Source organism: Chiloscyllium plagiosum, unplaced genomic scaffold (assembly GCF_037043375.1).
Source record: "Chiloscyllium plagiosum isolate Xiang-an unplaced genomic scaffold, Cpla_swu_hap1 HiC_scaffold_48, whole genome shotgun sequence".
NCBI classification, from domain to species: Eukaryota; Metazoa; Chordata; class Chondrichthyes; order Orectolobiformes; family Hemiscylliidae; genus Chiloscyllium; species Chiloscyllium plagiosum.
The window spans coordinates 19366607-19385186 of record NW_028270186.1 but is presented as its reverse complement, the minus strand read 5'-3'; the positions used below and the strand labels follow the sequence as shown (position 1 = coordinate 19385186).

The window sequence follows — 18580 nt, the reverse complement described above, 5'->3', positions numbered from 1 at the left end:
CCAGGGAGAAATGACAGTCTTCGCATTAACTGTGGAAATATGACCACTGGGATGTGAAGAATCCTTATTGTTACCTCGGAGCTAACACGAGGATCGACATGCTTCCATCCTATTGAAAGGAAAAGCTGCAAAAATAGTTTGACTCTCGATGTGCTTTTGAGGGGTTACCGAGGCTTGTGTTAACTTAGAGGATTTAACCACCACGGGATAAACTATTAGTACTGTTGTTTCTTTTTCCGACTAGTCTGACAGCTATCATAATGTTTGGCTTACGCTGAGGCAACTGATACAGTCTTCAAAGGAAATGATTGGATAGATATTGCTGTCAAGCAAGCAGTCTTACACCCCAAACTTCTGATCCAATTGAGTTCCCACGAAAACTTGGTTAGAGACAGTATAATGGTGGGTACACAAGACCTTGGTTAAATATCGAAATCATGAGAGTGGTCTCGGCTGAAGATAAAAAACTATGTACTCAAATGGGGTGCTCCTTCGGTACTCATGCCAAGTTATTGGTGATCCATGTGGGACACGTTTGTGTTCCTTCTTTGCTTTTCCCAATTTAGCTGATTCTGTGTGTAGTTGTACACACTTGGAAAAGGAGGATTCTATATCCGCTCCCTTGCCTGGTGCCCTTTATCTTTACAGTAACTTGATTTTATAGAATTATCTCGAGTACTTTGTTGTGAATGTTGTCTCATAAAAGTCTTCTGTAGATGAATCTGAACCATCCCAATGATAGATACTACTGCCACAACAGTTGTTGACAAGTGGGAAATATCTGGATAAGTTGACTAAAACATTCCAAAGTGTATATTCACAGGCATGCCAAGCCTAAGAACTAGGTCCGTGGAAAACTGAAGCCTAGTTGGGACGGCGCTAGCCACCCGCACAGCAGTCAAAGCCAAAGAATGATTCAAATGGACGCACGGAACTGGATGCAAATGAGTACCAGGTCAGAGGGAACTAGGCTTCCGGTGGACTAGTGGAATTCAGTGGGCTTGTGGCTCGTGTCCTGGGGCAGCGCTCACCTACAAGTGCTTATTGACTTTGTTATTGTTTTAGTGCATCTCGTGGTATTTTCTACTTTTGTTAAGTGCGTTTTGGCTCACTGTTGCTGCTTTCATTGCCATTATCAGCCCAGCAGGTCAAAACCCCCTCGCAACAAATCCCTGCACTGGCACTGAGCCCCGGACTCCCGACCCTAACTGCGCTGACCCGTCAGATTCTGAACTCTACCTATCCAGTACCAAACCTACCCTTCCAGACAACCACCTGGCCTTGGCCACATTGCCCCTTATGCTGATGCTCCAAAGCAGTTTCTTTGGTTGTGGAAAGAAAAACGACGGATTGTCAAAGCAATTTTCCTGGCTGTGACTTCCCTCCCGGTTAAGGACCCGTTTTGCTTAAGTGTGTCTCACTCAGCAGAACAATCGTACTTCAAATGCAGCTGTGAGAGGCTGTGTTACAGTATCCTACACGTAGGTTAATTCATATCTCCCGAGGAGGTAATGCTGAAGCGTAGCTTATGTGTTCAAGGTGTCATAGTTTGCTTGCTATCTATTTCCTCACTGTGATGTATTGCTTTAGCATGTGGCTTACTTGCTGAACCGTGTTTTGCCCTGTCAATTAGTTGACAAATGTGTGTGGTTCCTCTAATTCAGGACATCTGTCCTATATTTGTTTCGATCTCTGTAAACAGCGTGTTAGGTGCTCGCTTTCAATGCTGCCCTCATGTGGAACGTGTCGCATCAATTCGGGCTGAAACCAAGAGCTGGCCCTTGATTTGCTACCTCCTTAGGCCATTTGTAATTAACGCTCAGCTTGTGTCTCAGTCAACGTCTTGTTTCCCCTATAATCCTGTAGCTTTCTTCTTTACTTCGGAGTTCTACTGAGCCACTGTTTAAATGGTGAGGCTCCGCATGATGCATCGTGTAATAAACTAGTCAATGCGCAAGGTCTGCCTCTCGAAATTTTCATGAACACCCAAACTTCCACTTTATCATCCAAATTCATTTATAAACATTGAAAGTGCAACGGCTCAAGAATATATCCCGACGGGCCACCACTTATCACCAACTTTCAATTGGAATATCTTCCATCCACTACCACCCGCTGACCTCTTTTGTGCAGCCAATTAGATATTAATACAGCCAAGTCTCACTGCATCCTATAACTCCTAACTTTCAGAAATAGCCTAACATGGGGAACCGTATCATATTCGTTACTAAAATCTACACACCTTGCAACTATTTATCGACCTTTATCAGCTTGTCTCGTCACATGCGCAAACAATTCAATATGGCTTGTGAGGCATGACCTACCCGTTACAAAGTCATGTTAACTATCTTAAACCATACTACATCTTTGCAAATAGTCATAAATCCTATATCTTAGAATTCTTTACAGTACCTTACTTACTACAGACATAAGACTGACTGCGCTGTAATTCTGCAAAATGTCTTAATTTCCTTTCTTGAAAAGAGGAACAACATTTGCCTCTCTCCAATAATCCAGAACTACGCCCATTCATGATAAGGATGCAAAAATCATCGTCAGAAACGCAACGATCTCATTTTACACTTCCCGGAGTAACCTTGCATATATCTGGTCTGACCCTGGGTACTTATCTTTATTGAGGCTTCCCAAAACGTTCAGCACATTCAGTTTTTAAATATCAATCTGTTCATGTATGGTCACCTAGTCCACTATCGACAAGGTTCCTCTCTCAAACAGAACAAATAGTTTTTGCCTCCCCACATCTTCAGATTTCAGGCACAGTTCCTTCCAGTACCCCTCATCGGCCCTACCATCATTCTGATCATTCTGTCATTCCTCATGTCAGTACAGAACGCTTTTGGGTTTTCCTTAATAATTCCCGCCAAAGCATGTTCGAGATCTTTCCTCACATTCCTCAGTTCCAAGCTAAATTGCAGTCCTTTAAAGCTGTGTCAGATCCTTGCTCGCTCAATCTTAAGGAAGCTTCCTTCTTCCTCTTGATGATAAACAGCTCTTCTCGTACCGAGTAACCTTACAATTCCTTGCCACTCTCAGTGGGACAAACTTATCCAACACTTTCAACATTTACACTTGAAACAGCGCCCACGCTTCTGTCGTGCAATTCCCGGAGAACAAATGTTCCCAAGTTATACTCAGCAGCTCCTCCATGTCGTGTACTCATCCTCTGCAGCAACGGTCAAAACGATAGACCTATTTTGGGGGGGAATAACCAAAGAGGATCCCTGTATTGTTTATCTGTTTCGTTTGAATTCCCTGACTGTAACCAATCTACATTTTTCCTTTACCTGAGGCGAGACTTCTCCCTGTAACTGCTCTCTGTTACTCCCTCGACCACCACAATCATCAGAAAATCGTCCAGCTCCAGCTCCAGCTCCAGTTCCATAATGCAGTTTCCGAGGGGCTGGCGTTTGGTGCACTTCCTGAAAGTGAAGTCAGTGGGGACACAAGTGGTGACGCTTCCCTGCCATATCCTACAGTAGCAGCATTCAACGGCTCTAACATACATTCCCATTGTTCTAAATTCCCGATCAGACAATTGAAAAAAAAAATCCAGACACCTTACGAAATTGGCACACTGAAACACTTTTTTTGGTATGAGTGGGAGGACACGTGGGAGACTCGAAGTAATGTTTCAGGTAAAGCTATGGCTAAAAATATTTTCTCACTGACTTAGCAGTCCCGTCTCCGCTGCAGATCAGCGTGTGCCCGTCTATACACGAGGTAAGCTTTTTAAGGAGGAATTTACCTTTTCGGAAATGCACTCACCCTCGCTCTCACTGCTCCTGCAAAAAAAAGAGGGTGCAGATTAACAACGTTTGAATTTAAAGGTGGAATTTGTCTTCCCAGCAACCTCTCGGCCCTTGCTCTCACGGTCTCGCTTCTGCTGGAAAAATGGATCATCATATGTACCCTGTCTTTATCTCATGTCTCAGTGCAACACTTCATACTTATCGGAGTGAACAGATGTTCTCAGTTGTGTCAGGTCAGCTCTAGAAATCTTGGATCTCAGCCACCATGCCTGTGCTATACACAAAAAGGCATTTACGGAGTTCTTCTCTTTGCTAGGACAAACCATGGTCCACATGCAGGATGTGGACAAGTGCCTCATTTGTCTTTGAAAGAATACCACATCCCTAAAATAACGGAGAGACGCTGAAGAATGGGAGATTTTCGGATGGGATGCACAATTGGACTTGCATCCAACTCCCTCACACAAATGTCAGCGATGCAGCATAAACAAAATCAATATATTTTAGAAATGTTGAGTGGTTATAGAGCTCTGACATGCAGAGGTACCTGTTAGTTCCACTGTTAGAATCAACGAAGGTTAGCACACAATTTCAGCAAGCAATCAAGAAAGCTCATAGAATTTTATCATTTGTTACAAAGGGAACTGAGTGCAAAAGTAAGGAGGTAATGTTTCAGTATTCCGCGACATTAGTGAGATGCATCTGGCTTCCTTTGCACAGTATGGTGAATGGGACTGTGTTATTGACCAGGCCAGACACCCCTAAATATTTAAAGAAAGAAGTCGAGACCATAATATTGTTCTTGCTTTAAAGGCAGATGTTTAGTGGATATTCCACGTGTGATGCATCCGTTAAAACCACGCCAAGTAAAACAGAATTTATTGAAACACGACACTTGAAACACGAACAAAAGAAAACAGATCTTAAAAAATATTAACAATTGAAAAACTTAACAAAATCGATAGAGCAAATTAACTCAGGAGCCATTCCAGACTCAGTCCATAAACACGCCCTTGGCAAAAATGCAAATTGTGCTACCGGCAGAGGGGAACAGCATTCCAAGATATTTCAGAGGGAAAAGTCAGCCAGGAATCATCTGCCGAAACTTGGAAACTTTTATGGACTCCAGAATTTTGTGACTGCTGCAGCTAATACAAAGCAGAGAAAAAAAAATCTGAACTGGGAAAACTGATCACTTCCTTTCCATTGGTAAGGTATTAAACACACTCGACTCCCCGGTGCCTCTACCTCTCTTCAAGACAAATTTAAAGACAAAGTAACATTTTCAAAGTGACAATAATGGATGCAGATCTGATGGTTTTACTCAACAAATGGTATGCCTGGTTGGGTAAGATCAGGTAGTCTAGTGCCTAGTCTATATCCTAATGTGTCGAAGAGCCAGAGTTATTTTATTTTATATTTTCTAACAATTTCAGGACTCCTGCATACCTGAAAAAACTTAATGTTCGAATCTGGGATCAGAAATGATCCAATTTCTTCCCTAACGTTGTTTTGCATTGCATAGAATATTCTGCTGAGTCTAATCGTCAAAAATGGACAATTTTCGTCGGTGACACTGCATTGTAAATGGAATCGTCACCACTGTTCAACCATACTGGATTGAACTACCTACCAATTTGCTAACTCCAGGCTCTTTCCCGGACTAAATCGACAGGGACACGTTGAAATGGAAGTCCACGGTGAGAAAATGTGAAACTGTTCAGTTTGTAAGGGTCAACAGCTGAACAGTACTTTGCAAACGGAGAAAGACATCAGAAAGCGGCAACATGAGGGACTGGGTGGGCTGCTGAGAGGGCATCTACACTCATGCGAAAGTCCAGAGCTAGAGGGCAATACCTCAGAATAAAGGGCTTTCAGGTGAAGACTGAGATCTGGAGGAATTTCTTCTCTTAGAAAGTTGTGAGGGTTTGGAACTCCTTGTTTCAGAGAGCTGGAGCGGTTGTGTTGTTGTGTATCTTCAAGTCTTAAATAGATTTTGGGAAGTAGAGGAATCAGTATTTATGGTATACTGTGTTTGTTGGTGGTTGGGGTGTTCGTATTTCTTATGGTCTTATGCTACTTCTATAATAAGGTACATTTTTTCTGTTTTTACATTTTATATCAGAACCTTCTGTCCTGCATTTGAGGAAATGCTGCAGCTCATGTGGATTTTCTTTTTATTGAATAACCATTGTGTTAAGCAACCAAGCACAAAAAAGAAACCTATAATTTGGAGACAAATCAGTTAACATGTCGGCTCGAGAGACCCTTGCTGACAACTGTTCTCCAGCAATTTGTCTTTTTCTTTCTGATTTACAGCATCAGCAAGCATTTTAGTTTGCATATTATCCATCATGTAAGCTCTTATTTTGGGATGTGACATTGCCAGTCAAAACATCAAGAGAAATCAAACAATCAACTGTTTATGTTCAAAACAGTCGGTGGTCTTATCGCACGTGAACTTGCACATAAAGCAAACAGTTCAGAAGGTTGACATCATGTTGGCTTATAACATGGCAGGATTGGAGTAAATAAGCAAAGACGTCTTAATTGAAGTGAATTGTGCTGAGACTGCAACTGGAGTATTATATGCAGTTCTGGTTCCCTTGCCTGAAGATGGGGAAGCGGGAATATTTGGAATTAGAAAAAATTCAGAACATCCAAGAAAATTCAATGGTTTTAAAGAGACAGAAAGTGCAAGGTTAATGTGTAGCCACTTGTGTGGGCTTGCACTCAAGAAACATTTCAGGATCAAGGGAAACAATATCGGCATGAGATGACAAGGAATGTTTTGATGCAGAGGATAATGAATCTTTGAAATTCGCTGCCCCAGAATATTGTGGCGGCTCCATCATCAAGTCAGAGATTTTCACAGTTAGTAACGATGTCAAGTCATGTAGGTATGTACTAAGCGACCATGTGAAGGAACAGCGGAGGAATTCCGATGTCACCGATAGCATAATGTGACTAAATACACTACTCCTCTCTTTGTTGTGTGAACAACTGCTCTACACTTTTTTTTTCATCAGCTCGTCCACTGTGCCACGCCTCATGTTTCTTCAGGCACCTAAAGCTTTGGTTTTCAATTTGCACGCTGGCCTCCGTTTAAATGGCATATTCATTCACTTTCTAAAAGCGCGCTCAACACTTCTAATGCTCAAGTTGTCGCCCTATTCCAGTTTTACAGTCAGTGCATTCTTTAATCACATCACTCTTTCCACAGACAAGCTCCTATGTCACTTGGGTAAACACATCATTCTATTCTGGCACAGCGGGAGTTGATTTGAAAGGACTTAATTGAACGCTTTCGTTCAGTAACTATTTCCAATGCCAGTCCCAGTGGATCCTAATTGTGTCGCAGCAATGTGCACTACATATATTAGTAAGGGACATCAATCGATGTGTTATCTCATAATGTCCGTTGGAGCAACATCCTCAGCACAAAGAGAGAGAGACACACACACAGAGACAGACGGACAGAGGCAGAGAGGCAGAGGGAGAGGCCAGAGAGAAAGAGAGAAAATAAGGGAGATCTATTTTGCTATTGGAGACTAATGCATTAGAATGATGAAACAATATACTGGAATCTGACCATAGATTGGACTGATAGAACATTGGATTCGAATCCAAAAACAATACATTGAAAAGTACGACAATGCATTGGAAATTCAGACCAATCGTTTGGAATGGTACAAAAATAGATTGGAATGTTACAACAGAATGGAATGTAACGGCAATGGTTCAAATTGTGAGAGCAACAGATTGGAATGGTGTAACAATGGGGAGGGGTTTCTTTGAAATGTTGAGTTATTTTTCCACCAATCATCGGAATCCAGTAAAACAAGACATTCGGATGGTACTTCGGATTATCCAATTCATTTATTATCCGATTCTCGCTATTGTTGCAGTCCCTGGTAAGTCCTGGATATTTCAATAAAATGCGATACTTACTCTGCAACCCCTATTGCTGTAGTTTCATTTCTTGCCTGTTGTTCATTCTGCAAACCTTTGATAAGAGTTTGACAGTGCTTGAAATTTACTGTCTTACTTATGCTGTTTCTAGTCTACCTCTATGACCGACGGTTTCATCTGTAATTCTCGCTCTCTGAGAGTCTTATTGAGTACTCACTGACTTAGTATTCTTAGATCAACTGGCTTCATATCAATATGGTTGATGTATTTCATCGAGTGAATCTATAATCTTTGTTTTCACTGCAAACATCATTGCTTAACAATTAGTTCAATCGCGTAATTACATGGGGAAAATATGTCTTAGATTTTATCCATTTCCAAAATGCATTGGCTCACATATCTGGCATGTCACGCCTTATCGCTCAGCCATGACCACATGTTCTGAGGTCGCATTTCATTCTTTTCAAGAACAAGCAGAAACCATTAGAGCAGCCAAGCAACTCGGACGACACTTTGAGCAAAAACCATAGTTAATATTTGCGAGAAAATTTGTAGCTCGGGTGCTCGTAGTTGTGGTTCTGTTCTCCGAGTTGGGAATTTGTATTGCAGACGTTTCGTCCCCTGTCTAGGTGACATCCTCCGTGCTTGGGAGCCTCCTGTGAAGCGCTTCCGTGATCTTTCCTCTGGCATTTGTAGTGGTTTGAATCTGCCGCTTCCAGTTGTCAGTTCCAGCTGTCCGCTGCAGTGGTCGGTATATTGAGTCCAGGTCGATGTGCTTATTGATTGAATCTGTGGATGAGTGCCATACCTCTAGGAATTCCCTGGCTGTTCTCTGTTTGGCTTGTCCTATAAAAGCAGTGTTGTCCCAGTCGAACTCATATTGCTCGTCATCTGCGTGTGTGGCTACTAAGGATAGCTGTTCATGTCGTTTCGTGGCTAGTTGGTGTTCATGGATGCGGAGTGTTAGCTGTCTTCCTGTTTGTCCTATGTAGTGTTTTGTGCCGTCCTTGCATGGGATGTTGTACACTGCATTGGTTTTGCTCATGCTGGGTATTGGGTCCTTCGTTCTGGTGAGTTGTTGTCTGAGAGTGGCTGTTGGTTTGTGTGCTGTTATGAGTCCGAGTGGTCGCAGTAATCTGGCTGTCAGTTCGGAAATGTTCTTGATGTATGGTAGTGTGGCTAGTCCTTTGGGTTGCGGCATGTCCTCGTTCCGTTGTCTTTCCCTTAGGCATCTCTTGATGAAATTGCTGGGGTATCCGTTTTTGCCGAATACATTGTATCGGTGTTCTTCTTCCTCTTTTTGTAGTTCTGGTGTGCTGCAGTCTGTTGTGGCCCTTTTGAACAGTGTCTTGATGCAACTTCTTTTGTGTGTGTTGGGATGGTTGCTTGCGTAGTTCAGGACTTGGTCTGTGATTGTGGCTTTCCTGTATACCTTGGTGGTGAATTCTCCGTTCGGTGTTCTCTGTACCATCACGTCTAGGAATGGGAGTTGGTTGTCCTTTTCTTCCTCTCTAGTGAATTGGATTCCTGTGAGTGTGGCGTTGATGATCCGGTGTGTGTTCTTTATTTCTGTGTTCTTAATGATTACAAAGGTGTCACCACATATCTGACCCAGAGTTTGGGTTGAATTTGCAGTAAGACTGTTTCTTCTAATCTTTGCATTACCGCTTCTGCTATGACTCCAGAGATGGGCGAGCCCCTGGGTGTGCCGTTGATTTGTTCATATATTTGGTTGTTGAATGTGAAGTGTGTTGTGAGGCATGGGTCCAGTAGTTTGAGTATGCCGTCTTTGTTGATAGGTTCAATGTCCTGTTGTCTGTTCTGTATGTCCAGCAGGTTGGCTATTGTTTCTCTGGCTAGGGTTTTGTCGATAGAGGTAACAGTGTCGTTACATCGAATGAGACCATGCTTTTTTCCTTGTCTATGTGTATTTTTCTGGTGATGTCCAAGTATTCCTGTGTTGACTGTATAGAGTGTCTGGATCCGCTGATCAGGTGTTTCAGTTTCTGTTGTAGTTCTTTAGCCAGTTTGTGTGATGATGTCCCTGGTAGTGATACTATGTTTCTGAGTGGGATGTCTGGTTTGTGCACTTTGGTAGTCCATAGAATCTGGGAGTGTTGTTGCTATCAGGTTTCATTCTTTGTAGGACAAACCTGGCTATCTGTCCGTTTTTTTTGTAGGTTCCTCAGTGTGTTGTTTATCCGATTGGTGAGCTGTGGCGTGGGTTCAAACTCACTCTTTTGGTAGGTGTTGGTATCTGCAGGTAGTTGTTGAGCTTTTTGGATGTAGTCTGTTTTGTCCAGGATGACCGTCATTCCACCTTTGTCTCCTGGCAGTATGAGTATGTTCTTATCGTTTCATAGTGATTTTAGTGCTTCCCTCTCCTTGGTGTTGAGGTTATGTGTTTGTCTTTTTCTTGTTATCAGAGGTACAATACTTTGTCTCACTGCTTGTTGTGTCTCTTCTGTCAGTCCATTGTTCCTGAGTGTGCATTCTAGTGCTGCTAGGAAGTGTGCTGTCTTCCTAGCAGAAGCGGTAATGCAAAGATTAGAACAAACAGTCTTACCTCAAATTCAAACCAAACTCTGGGTCAGATATGTGGATGACACCTTTGTAACATTAAAAACACAAAAATAGAGAACACACACCAGATCATCAATGCCACACTCACAGGAATCCTATTCACTAGAGAGGCAGAATAGGACAACCAACTCCCATTCCTAGACGTGATGGTACAGAGAACACCGAATGGAGAATTCACCACAAAGGTATACAGGAAAGCCACACTCACAGACCAAGTCCTGAACTACGAAAGCAACCACTCCAACACACAAAAGAAGTTGCATCAAAACACTGTTCAATAGGGCCACAACAGACTGCAGCACACCAGAACTGCAAAAAGAGGAAGAAGAACACCTATAAAATGTATTCGCCAAAAACGGATACCCCAGCAATTTGATTAACAGATGCCTAAGGGAAAGACAACGGAACGAGGACATGCCGCAACCCAAAGGGCTAGCCACATTACCATACATCAAGAACATTTCCGAACTGACAGCCATACTACTGCGACCACTAGGACTCATAACAGCACACAAACCAACAGCCACTCTCAGACAACAACTCACCAGAACGAAGGACCCAATACCGAGCATGAGCAAAACCAATGTAGTGTACAAAATCCCACTCCATCGGGCAAACAGGAAGACAGCTGAACGATCCGCATCCATGAACACCAACTAGCCATGAAACGACACGAACAGCTATCCTTAGTAGCCAAACACGCAGATGACAAGCAACATGAGTTCGACTGGGACAACACTATTATAGGACAAGCAAAACAGAGAACAGCCAAGGAATTCCTAGAGGCATGGCACTCATCCACAGATTCAATCAATAAGCACATCGACCGAGACCCAATATACCGGCCACTGCAGCGGACAGCTGGAACTGACAACCGGAAGCGACAGATTCAAACCACTACCAATGCCATAGGAAAGATCACAGAAGCGCTTCACAGGAGGCTCCCAAGCACGGAGGATGTAACCTAGACAGGGGACGAAACGTCTGCAATACAAATTCCCAGCTCGGCGAACAAAACCACAACATAGTTAATATTTCCATTCTGTTGTGATTAGTCCTCCAGATCTTAACAATAGAACATAGAACATAAAACTTAGAACATTACAGCTCAGTACAAGTCATTCGGCCCTCGATGATGTGCCGACCTGTGAAACCGATCTAAAGCTCTTCTAAATAACTCTATTCCATTTTTGTCCATATGTCTATACAATAGCTATTTACATGTTCTTAAAGTTGGCGAGTCCACTACTGCTGCAGGCAGTTCTTTCCACAGCCCTTCCATTTTATAGGTAAAGAAACTATCTCTGACATCTGTCCAATATCCATCACACCTCAATTTAATGCTACGTGCCTCATGTTAGTCATCAACATCCGGGGAATAAGGCTCTCACTGTCCACCCTATCTAATCCTCTGATTATCTTACATGTCTCAATTAAGTCACGTCTCAACTTTCTTTTCTCGAATGGAAACACCCTCAAGTCCCTCTGCCTTTCCTCAGATGACCTTCCTTCCATACCAGGCAACATCCTACTCAATTTCCTCTTCCCCTTTCCAATGCTGCCACAGCCTTCCTATAATGCAGTGACCAGATCAGTATGCAATGCTCGAAGTGTGGCTGCACCAGCGTTTTTGTTATAGCTGCAACATGACCTCATAGTTACGAAACTCAATCTCTTTACTAATAACATCCAAAACACAGTATGTCTTCTTAACAATGCTATTCACCTGGTTGGCAACGTTCAGGGATCTATGTACTTGGACACTGAGATCTGTCTGCTCATCAACACTACCAAGAATCTTTCCATTATCGCAGTATTCTGCATTCCTGTTACTTCTACCGATGTGAATCACCTCAAACTCTTCCACATTAAGCTCCATTTGCCACCTCTCAGCCCAGCTCTGCAGCCTATCTATGTCCCGCTGCAATCCACAACATCCACTGGCATGATCTCAAACTGTACTTATTGCTATCCGCAAATTTGGTAACCCATCCTCTATGTCTTCAACCAGATCATCTATCAAAAAAGCAGCAGTGGACTGACAACAGATCCTTGCATTATACAACTAGTAACCAAGCTCCAGGATGATCATTTCCCGTCAAAGACCACCCTCTATCTTCTTTCAGCTAGCCAATTTTTGTTCAAAACTTCTAAATCACCCTCAATCCCATGGCTTTGTATTTTGTGCAGTAGCCTACCATGGACAACTTTCCCAAATGCCTTACTGAAATTCATATGCACAACAAAAACCACTTTGCCCGGATCCATATATTTAGTCACTTTCTCAAAGAACTCAATAAGGTTAGCAACACTCAACCGACCCTTCACAAAATCGTGTTGACTATCCCTAATCAACTTATTCCTTTCTTGATGATTATAAATCCTCTCTCTTATAACGTTTTCCAACACTTAACCCACAACTGCATTAAGGCTCACAAGTCTATAATTACCAGGGTTGCCTCTTTTCGCCTTCTTGAACAAGGTAACAACATTTGCTATCCTTCAGTCTTTTGAAACTATTCCTGTAGACAACGAAGACATAAAGATTAAAGACACGTCAATCTCTGCCGTGGTTTCCCCGATAATCCTAGTATAAATTGCAAAGTCAAGCGTATGAATTCTGAGACACTGGCTTGAACACTGAAGGTCATGTTTCGCCTAAAAATGGAACTTATAACACAGAAGTGCATGAATTTTGAGCCGCTATAAGCCATTGAGCCTTGGAGAGTTGCTGCAGTGCAAATTCCAAACGCTGGGAATCAGTTTTGTGAACCACTTTGTCCTGGATATAATCCACATCAATCGAAGAATGTTCGATCGTTATCAAATTAAATCAAACTCTGCCAGTCCCAGATTGATAAGACACATGAGTGCATGATCAAATTTGGGACGCAAATTCCCGTGGAGCAAGTTGGCTCAGCGCTACGCACTGCTTTCTCACAGCCCTTTGGCCGGGGGTTCGATTCCAGACTCGGGCGACTCCCTACGCGGCGTTAGTGACTAATGTCTTTGGCTGCAAGGCTTCCATCCGAAAGCTTTGATTTCTTCACACATTGAAAACTGCAATAGGAGTGTACATAAGAGAGAAATCAGGAGGGCAATAGGGGACCTGAAATAGCTTTGCTAAATACAGTTAAAATAATTCAAAGGGTTTTGTACAAACACATTAAGAATGAAAGTGTAACTTTGGATAGAATCGAGCCCCTGAAAATTCAGCAAGGCAGCCTTTCTGTGGAGCTGCCGAAATGGCTGGGGAGGGAGTCTACTCGACGAATGTTTTGCCTCAATGCTTACTGTGAAGAAGGACATGAAAGATATAGCATTTGGGCAAACAGATGGTGACATCTTGCGAAATGGTCATATTTAAAGGAAGAGGTGTTGGATGTCATGAAGCGCATGAAGGTTGATACATCCCAAGGATGCGATCATGTGTACACTTTAACTCTGTTGGGAGCTAGGGAAGTGCTCACTGATCCCCATACTGAGATGGTTGCGTTATTGATAATCACAGGTGAGGTTGGCTAAAGTGGTACCACAACCTAAGAAAGATGGTAAGTACATGCCATGAAACTATAGACCGGTGAGCCTGACGTCGGTAGTGGGCAGGATTTTGGAAGGAATCCCGTGAATCAGGACTGACACGTATTTGGAAAAGGACTGACTAGGGATCATCAATATGACTGTGCAAAGGAAATCATCTCTGACGAACTTGACGGAGTTTTTTTTTGAACGAGTAACAAAAAGGATTGATTATGGTAGAGATGTGGACATGATCTAATTTGATGTAAGGCTTTCGACATGGCTCCACATGGGGGACTGGTTATCAAGGTTACATAGCGTAGAATACATCGGGAAATAGCGATTTGGATACAGAATTGGTTCGAAGGTAGAAAGCAGAGTGTGGTTGTAGAGAGTTGCTTTTCAGAAAGAAAGTCTGTGGCCAGTGGAGTGTCTCAGGGTTCGGTGCTGGGTCCACTACTTTTCCACATTTATATACATGATTTGGATGTGAACATAGGAGGCATTACTAGTAAATGTGCAGATGACACTAAAATTGGAGGTGTAGTGAACTGCAAAGGAGGTTACCTCAGGTTAAAATAGGGTCTTAATCAGATGAGCCAATGGGCTGAGGAGTGGCAGATGGACTTTAATTTTTAAAAATTTCAGGTTCTGCATTTTGGAAGAACAGATCAGTGTAGGAACTATACTCTTCAGCTTCATTGATGACTGCATCAGCACCACCTCATGCTCCCACGAGGGGGTTGATCAGTTCATCAATTTCACTAACACATTCCACCCCGCCATGAAGTTTAAACGAATCATTTCTGGCACTTTCCTCCCGTACTCGACCTCTTCATCTCAATCAATGACGACCGATTCAACACTGAGATTTTTTTACAAACCCATTGACTCCCACAGCTACTTGGATTACACCTCCTCCCACCCTATCTCCTGTAAAAATGGTCTCCAGTAATTCGCAATTCCACCATCTCCACTGTATCTGGTCCAAGGAGAACCAGTTCCGCCAGAGAACACACCAGATGGCCTCCCCCTTTAAAGACTGGAATTTCACTCCCACATGGTTGAAGATGCCCTCCAATGCATCTCATCCAGGTCCCGCACCCTACCACTCCAACTGCAACAAATTAGAACCCCCGGTCCTCACCTTCCATGCTACCAACCGCTGCATAAATCGCATCATCTGCTTACATTTCCGCCACCTACAAATGGATCCAACGACCAGGAATATATTTCACTCCCCACCACGATCCGCTTTCTGCAAAGACCGTTTCTGCCATGACTACCTGTTCAGGTCCACGCCCCACAACAAGCCACCCTCCCCTCCTGGCATCTTTCCCTGCCACCACAGGAGTTGCAAAACCTGCGCCAACACATTCCCACCCCTCACCTCCATCCAAAGCCCCAAACAAGCCTTCCACATTCATCGAACTTGCACCTGCACGTCCACTAATGTCATTTACGGCACCCATTGCACCCGATGCAGTCTCTTTTTCCATTGGAGAGACTGGATGCCCTCTCGCAGATTGCATCAGGGCACATCTCCAGGACATCCGTATCAATCAAACCCACCGCCCCGTGGTCGAACATTTCAACTTTCCCTCTTGCTCTTCTGAGGACATGCAGGTCTGAACCTCCACCACCGCCACTCCCTCATCTTCCACCTCAGAACCCTTCAAACCCTGGTCATCAATCATTTCCCCTCTCTCCACCTACCCCAGTTCCAAACTTCTAGCTCAGAACCATAGTCATGACCTGTCCCATCTGTCAAACGTCCTTCCCATCTCGGAGGTCCACGCTCCTCTACGACTTTTACCCCTTCCTCAATCGACCTATTGCACTGTCAACTACCTCCTGCCCAGCCCATCGCCCTCCCGTTTATCTCTCCACCCCCGAGGTTTCCAGCCTCATTCCTGATTACGGGTTCCTGCCCATAACGTCAATTTTCCTGCTCCTCGGATGCTACCTGCCCGCCTGTGCTTTTCCAGTATTACTTTAATCTTGACTTTAATCTCAGGTATCTGCAGTCATCACTTTTGCCTACTTAATTATAAGGTCCGAGGGAATGTTAATGAACAAAGAGTTGGTTTGAATGTTCATACCTCCTTGAAAGTAGAGTCGCAGCGAGATCAGAGAGTGAAGAAGGCATTTGGTATGTATTAATTTATTAGTCAAGAGTATTGAGTGCACAATTTGGGGTCATGTTGCGACTGTCCATGGCGTTGGTTAGGCCACGTTTGGAACGTTGTGTACAACTGTGGTCTCCTTCCTTTTGGAAGTATGTTGTGAAACGTGAAAAGGTTCAGAAAAGATTTACAAGCATGTTTCAAGAGTTGCATGATTTGAGGTATAGGGAGGAGCTGTATAGGCTAGGGCTGTTTCTCCTGGACCTTCGGAGGCTCATTTTATAACGTCATTGTATAAATGGCCTTATACATATTTATAGAATCATGAGGGGCATGGGTAAGGTAAATAAACATGTTATTTTCCCTGGGTTGGGCGAGTCCAGAACTAGAGGGCATAGATTTAGTTTGAGAGCAGAGAGATATAAAAGGGACCGAAGGAACAACTTTTTCATGCAGTGTGCTCCATGTATGAAATAATCTGCCAACAGAAATGGTGGACGCTGGTAGAATTGCAATAATTAAATGGCATCGGGGTGGGTACATGATAGGACGGCTTTCGAGAGATATTGGCCAAGTGCTGGCAAATCGGACCAGATTAGTTAGGGATGGACCATTCGAACTGAAGGGCTTGATTCATTGCAGTACATCTCTATGTCTCTGTGTCTCTCTGTATTGTTTCGATGAATTGGCCATGCTAAACGTTTCTTCGTGTTCAGAGATATGCTTACATGCATTAGTCTAAGGAAATGTAATTTTAGGGTGATGGGCAATGGGTCAATGTGGGGTGATGTTCGAAGGGTTGGTGTGGACCTGTTTGGGATAAATCACCTGGTCCACATGTGGAGGGATGCTTTGATTATACTTTTAAAATACAAATTCACAGTACAGCGTTCCCTAAATCAAGTTGAGTTTCTTGATTTATGTTACGGCAAAAATTTAATTGAATCAATAAGAAACATTTCAGTAAACAGCAACGATTATATCATGATACATTTCCATTCAATGCTCAATTTATGGAAAGGCAATAGTTGGAAACAACAAGTAATCTAAGCATTGGCATAATCTGTCGCTACAGTAATGACTACAGCGTGATATTTAACATCTTAGATAATGCTCAAGAAAACTGATATTATTCCAAGCAAAAATCATAACTTCATTGTTTGCTTTCCTCACAGCTAACGTAGTAACAGTTGTGATTTTGTCCCGGAAAAAGTGTGGTCTCTCCAATTGTGTCACTCGCTACCTGATGGCCATGGCAATAGCAGATCTCCTGGTTATTATTGTTGACCTCATATTGCGACACATACCATTTGTCTATATGGACGAGCATCATTTCTTAGAAGGCATTCCTGTGTGTAATATCCACGCTGCCCTGCTTTATGCAATCATTGACTGTTCTGTCTGGTTCACCGTCGCTTTCACCTTTGATCGTTTTGTGGCCATTTGTTGCCCAATGCTGAAAATTAAATATTGCAATGTAAAAACAACGGCTGTGGTTCTGGGAATGATGATTGGATTGAGTGGTTTGAAGAATATTTTCTGGTATTTTATGTTCGAAGGACAGTATTATCCCAGGAACAGACCATGGTTTTGTTTCATTAAAAGAGAAGTCAAGTTTTCTCTGGCGTGGGGAGCAATTGAGTTCTTTCATTACATACTAACCCCGGGAGTTGCCTTTATTCTTATTCTGCTTTTCAATTTTATAACGGTGAGACACATTGTAGTGACCAGCAAAGGCCGCAAGAGATTACACCATCAAAACAACAGGAAGAGCGCCAGAGGCCAAGAGCTGAAGGGTCGAAGGAATTCCATCATTTTATTGTTTCTTATCTCAGGCAATATTCTACTGTTATGGTCAGTATCAATGGTATTTTCCATAAATTGGAGAATGGTAAGTTTGGGATATCAATTTCTAGTTCTCCCCCTTTGCGTAATGGAACTGGGCTACATGCTCCAGATGCTCAGTTGCTGCACAAACACTGCAATTTATGTCATCACACATCCTCACTTCAGACAGCAATTGAAGATCATGGTGAACTATCCCTTGACTTCACTTTTAAAATGGATTAAAGGTTGAGACTTAATGCAAAATTACACCAACAACAATTAATTCTGCATCTGTTTCGATGCAATGTTCACTCTTTGTGTCAGACTTATACACATTTGTGTAACTGGATTTTGTATCCAGTGCCTCCGATCTGTGATGTTTGCGACTCCAACCTGACAGATTGCAACGTATTTTCTGCATTCCAATTGGTTCTGTTGTACTAATGCTTCGGTTTGTGTGTGTGCGTGTGTTTGTGTGTGTCTGTGTCTGTGTGTCTGCATGTGTGTGCAGTTTGCATAGTCTGCACGTAAATCTAAGATAGATCGACAGAGGAGAAGATTCAGTGTCGTGCCCACTACTCCAGAGTGATCACAAAATGATGAAATGTCGTCCAGTTTATACATGGGAATGGTGATAAACATGAATGAACCCAATCTATACACTTACATAAAACAAACAAAAACCCGTGAAAGCACATTTCGTTATGACAGACTGGAAAAGAAATAGAAATGCTCGCATGTTAAATATAACGAAAGAGCAGTGCTTCAAAAGTGTGCAGTTCCAAATAAACATGTTGTGCGATAACGTGGTGTTGTGTGATCTTTAGCATGTTAGACAAGCAC

The 18580-nt window shown here is 42.8% G+C and overlaps 1 protein-coding gene and 1 pseudogene across 1 annotated transcript; one reads left to right on the top strand and one right to left on the bottom strand.

Annotated features, from left to right (window-relative positions):
- Positions 1-7506: 7506 nt before the first annotated feature.
- On the top strand, positions 7507-17987 carry LOC148135718 (uncharacterized). The gene is made up of 2 exons (XM_087984316.1): positions 7507-7684; positions 17086-17987. Exons 1-2 carry the CDS (start codon positions 7507-7509, stop codon positions 17985-17987), a joined length of 1080 nt encoding a protein of 359 aa, XP_087840442.1.
- On the bottom strand, positions 8308-15481 carry LOC148135719 (uncharacterized; annotated as a pseudogene).
- Positions 17988-18580: the final 593 nt, after the last annotated feature.

What these genes read in the sequence shown, in the direction of transcription:
- LOC148135718 (XM_087984316.1), top strand. Translation starts at nt 7,507, where the DNA reads ATGGTTCAAATTGTGAGAGCAACAGATTGGAATGGTGTAACAATGGGG. An exon ending in CGCTATTGTTGCAGTCCCTG is followed by an intron (nt 7,685 to 17,085) that starts GTAAGTCCTGGA and finishes CTTTCCTCACAG; the next exon opens with CTAACGTAGTAACAGTTGTG.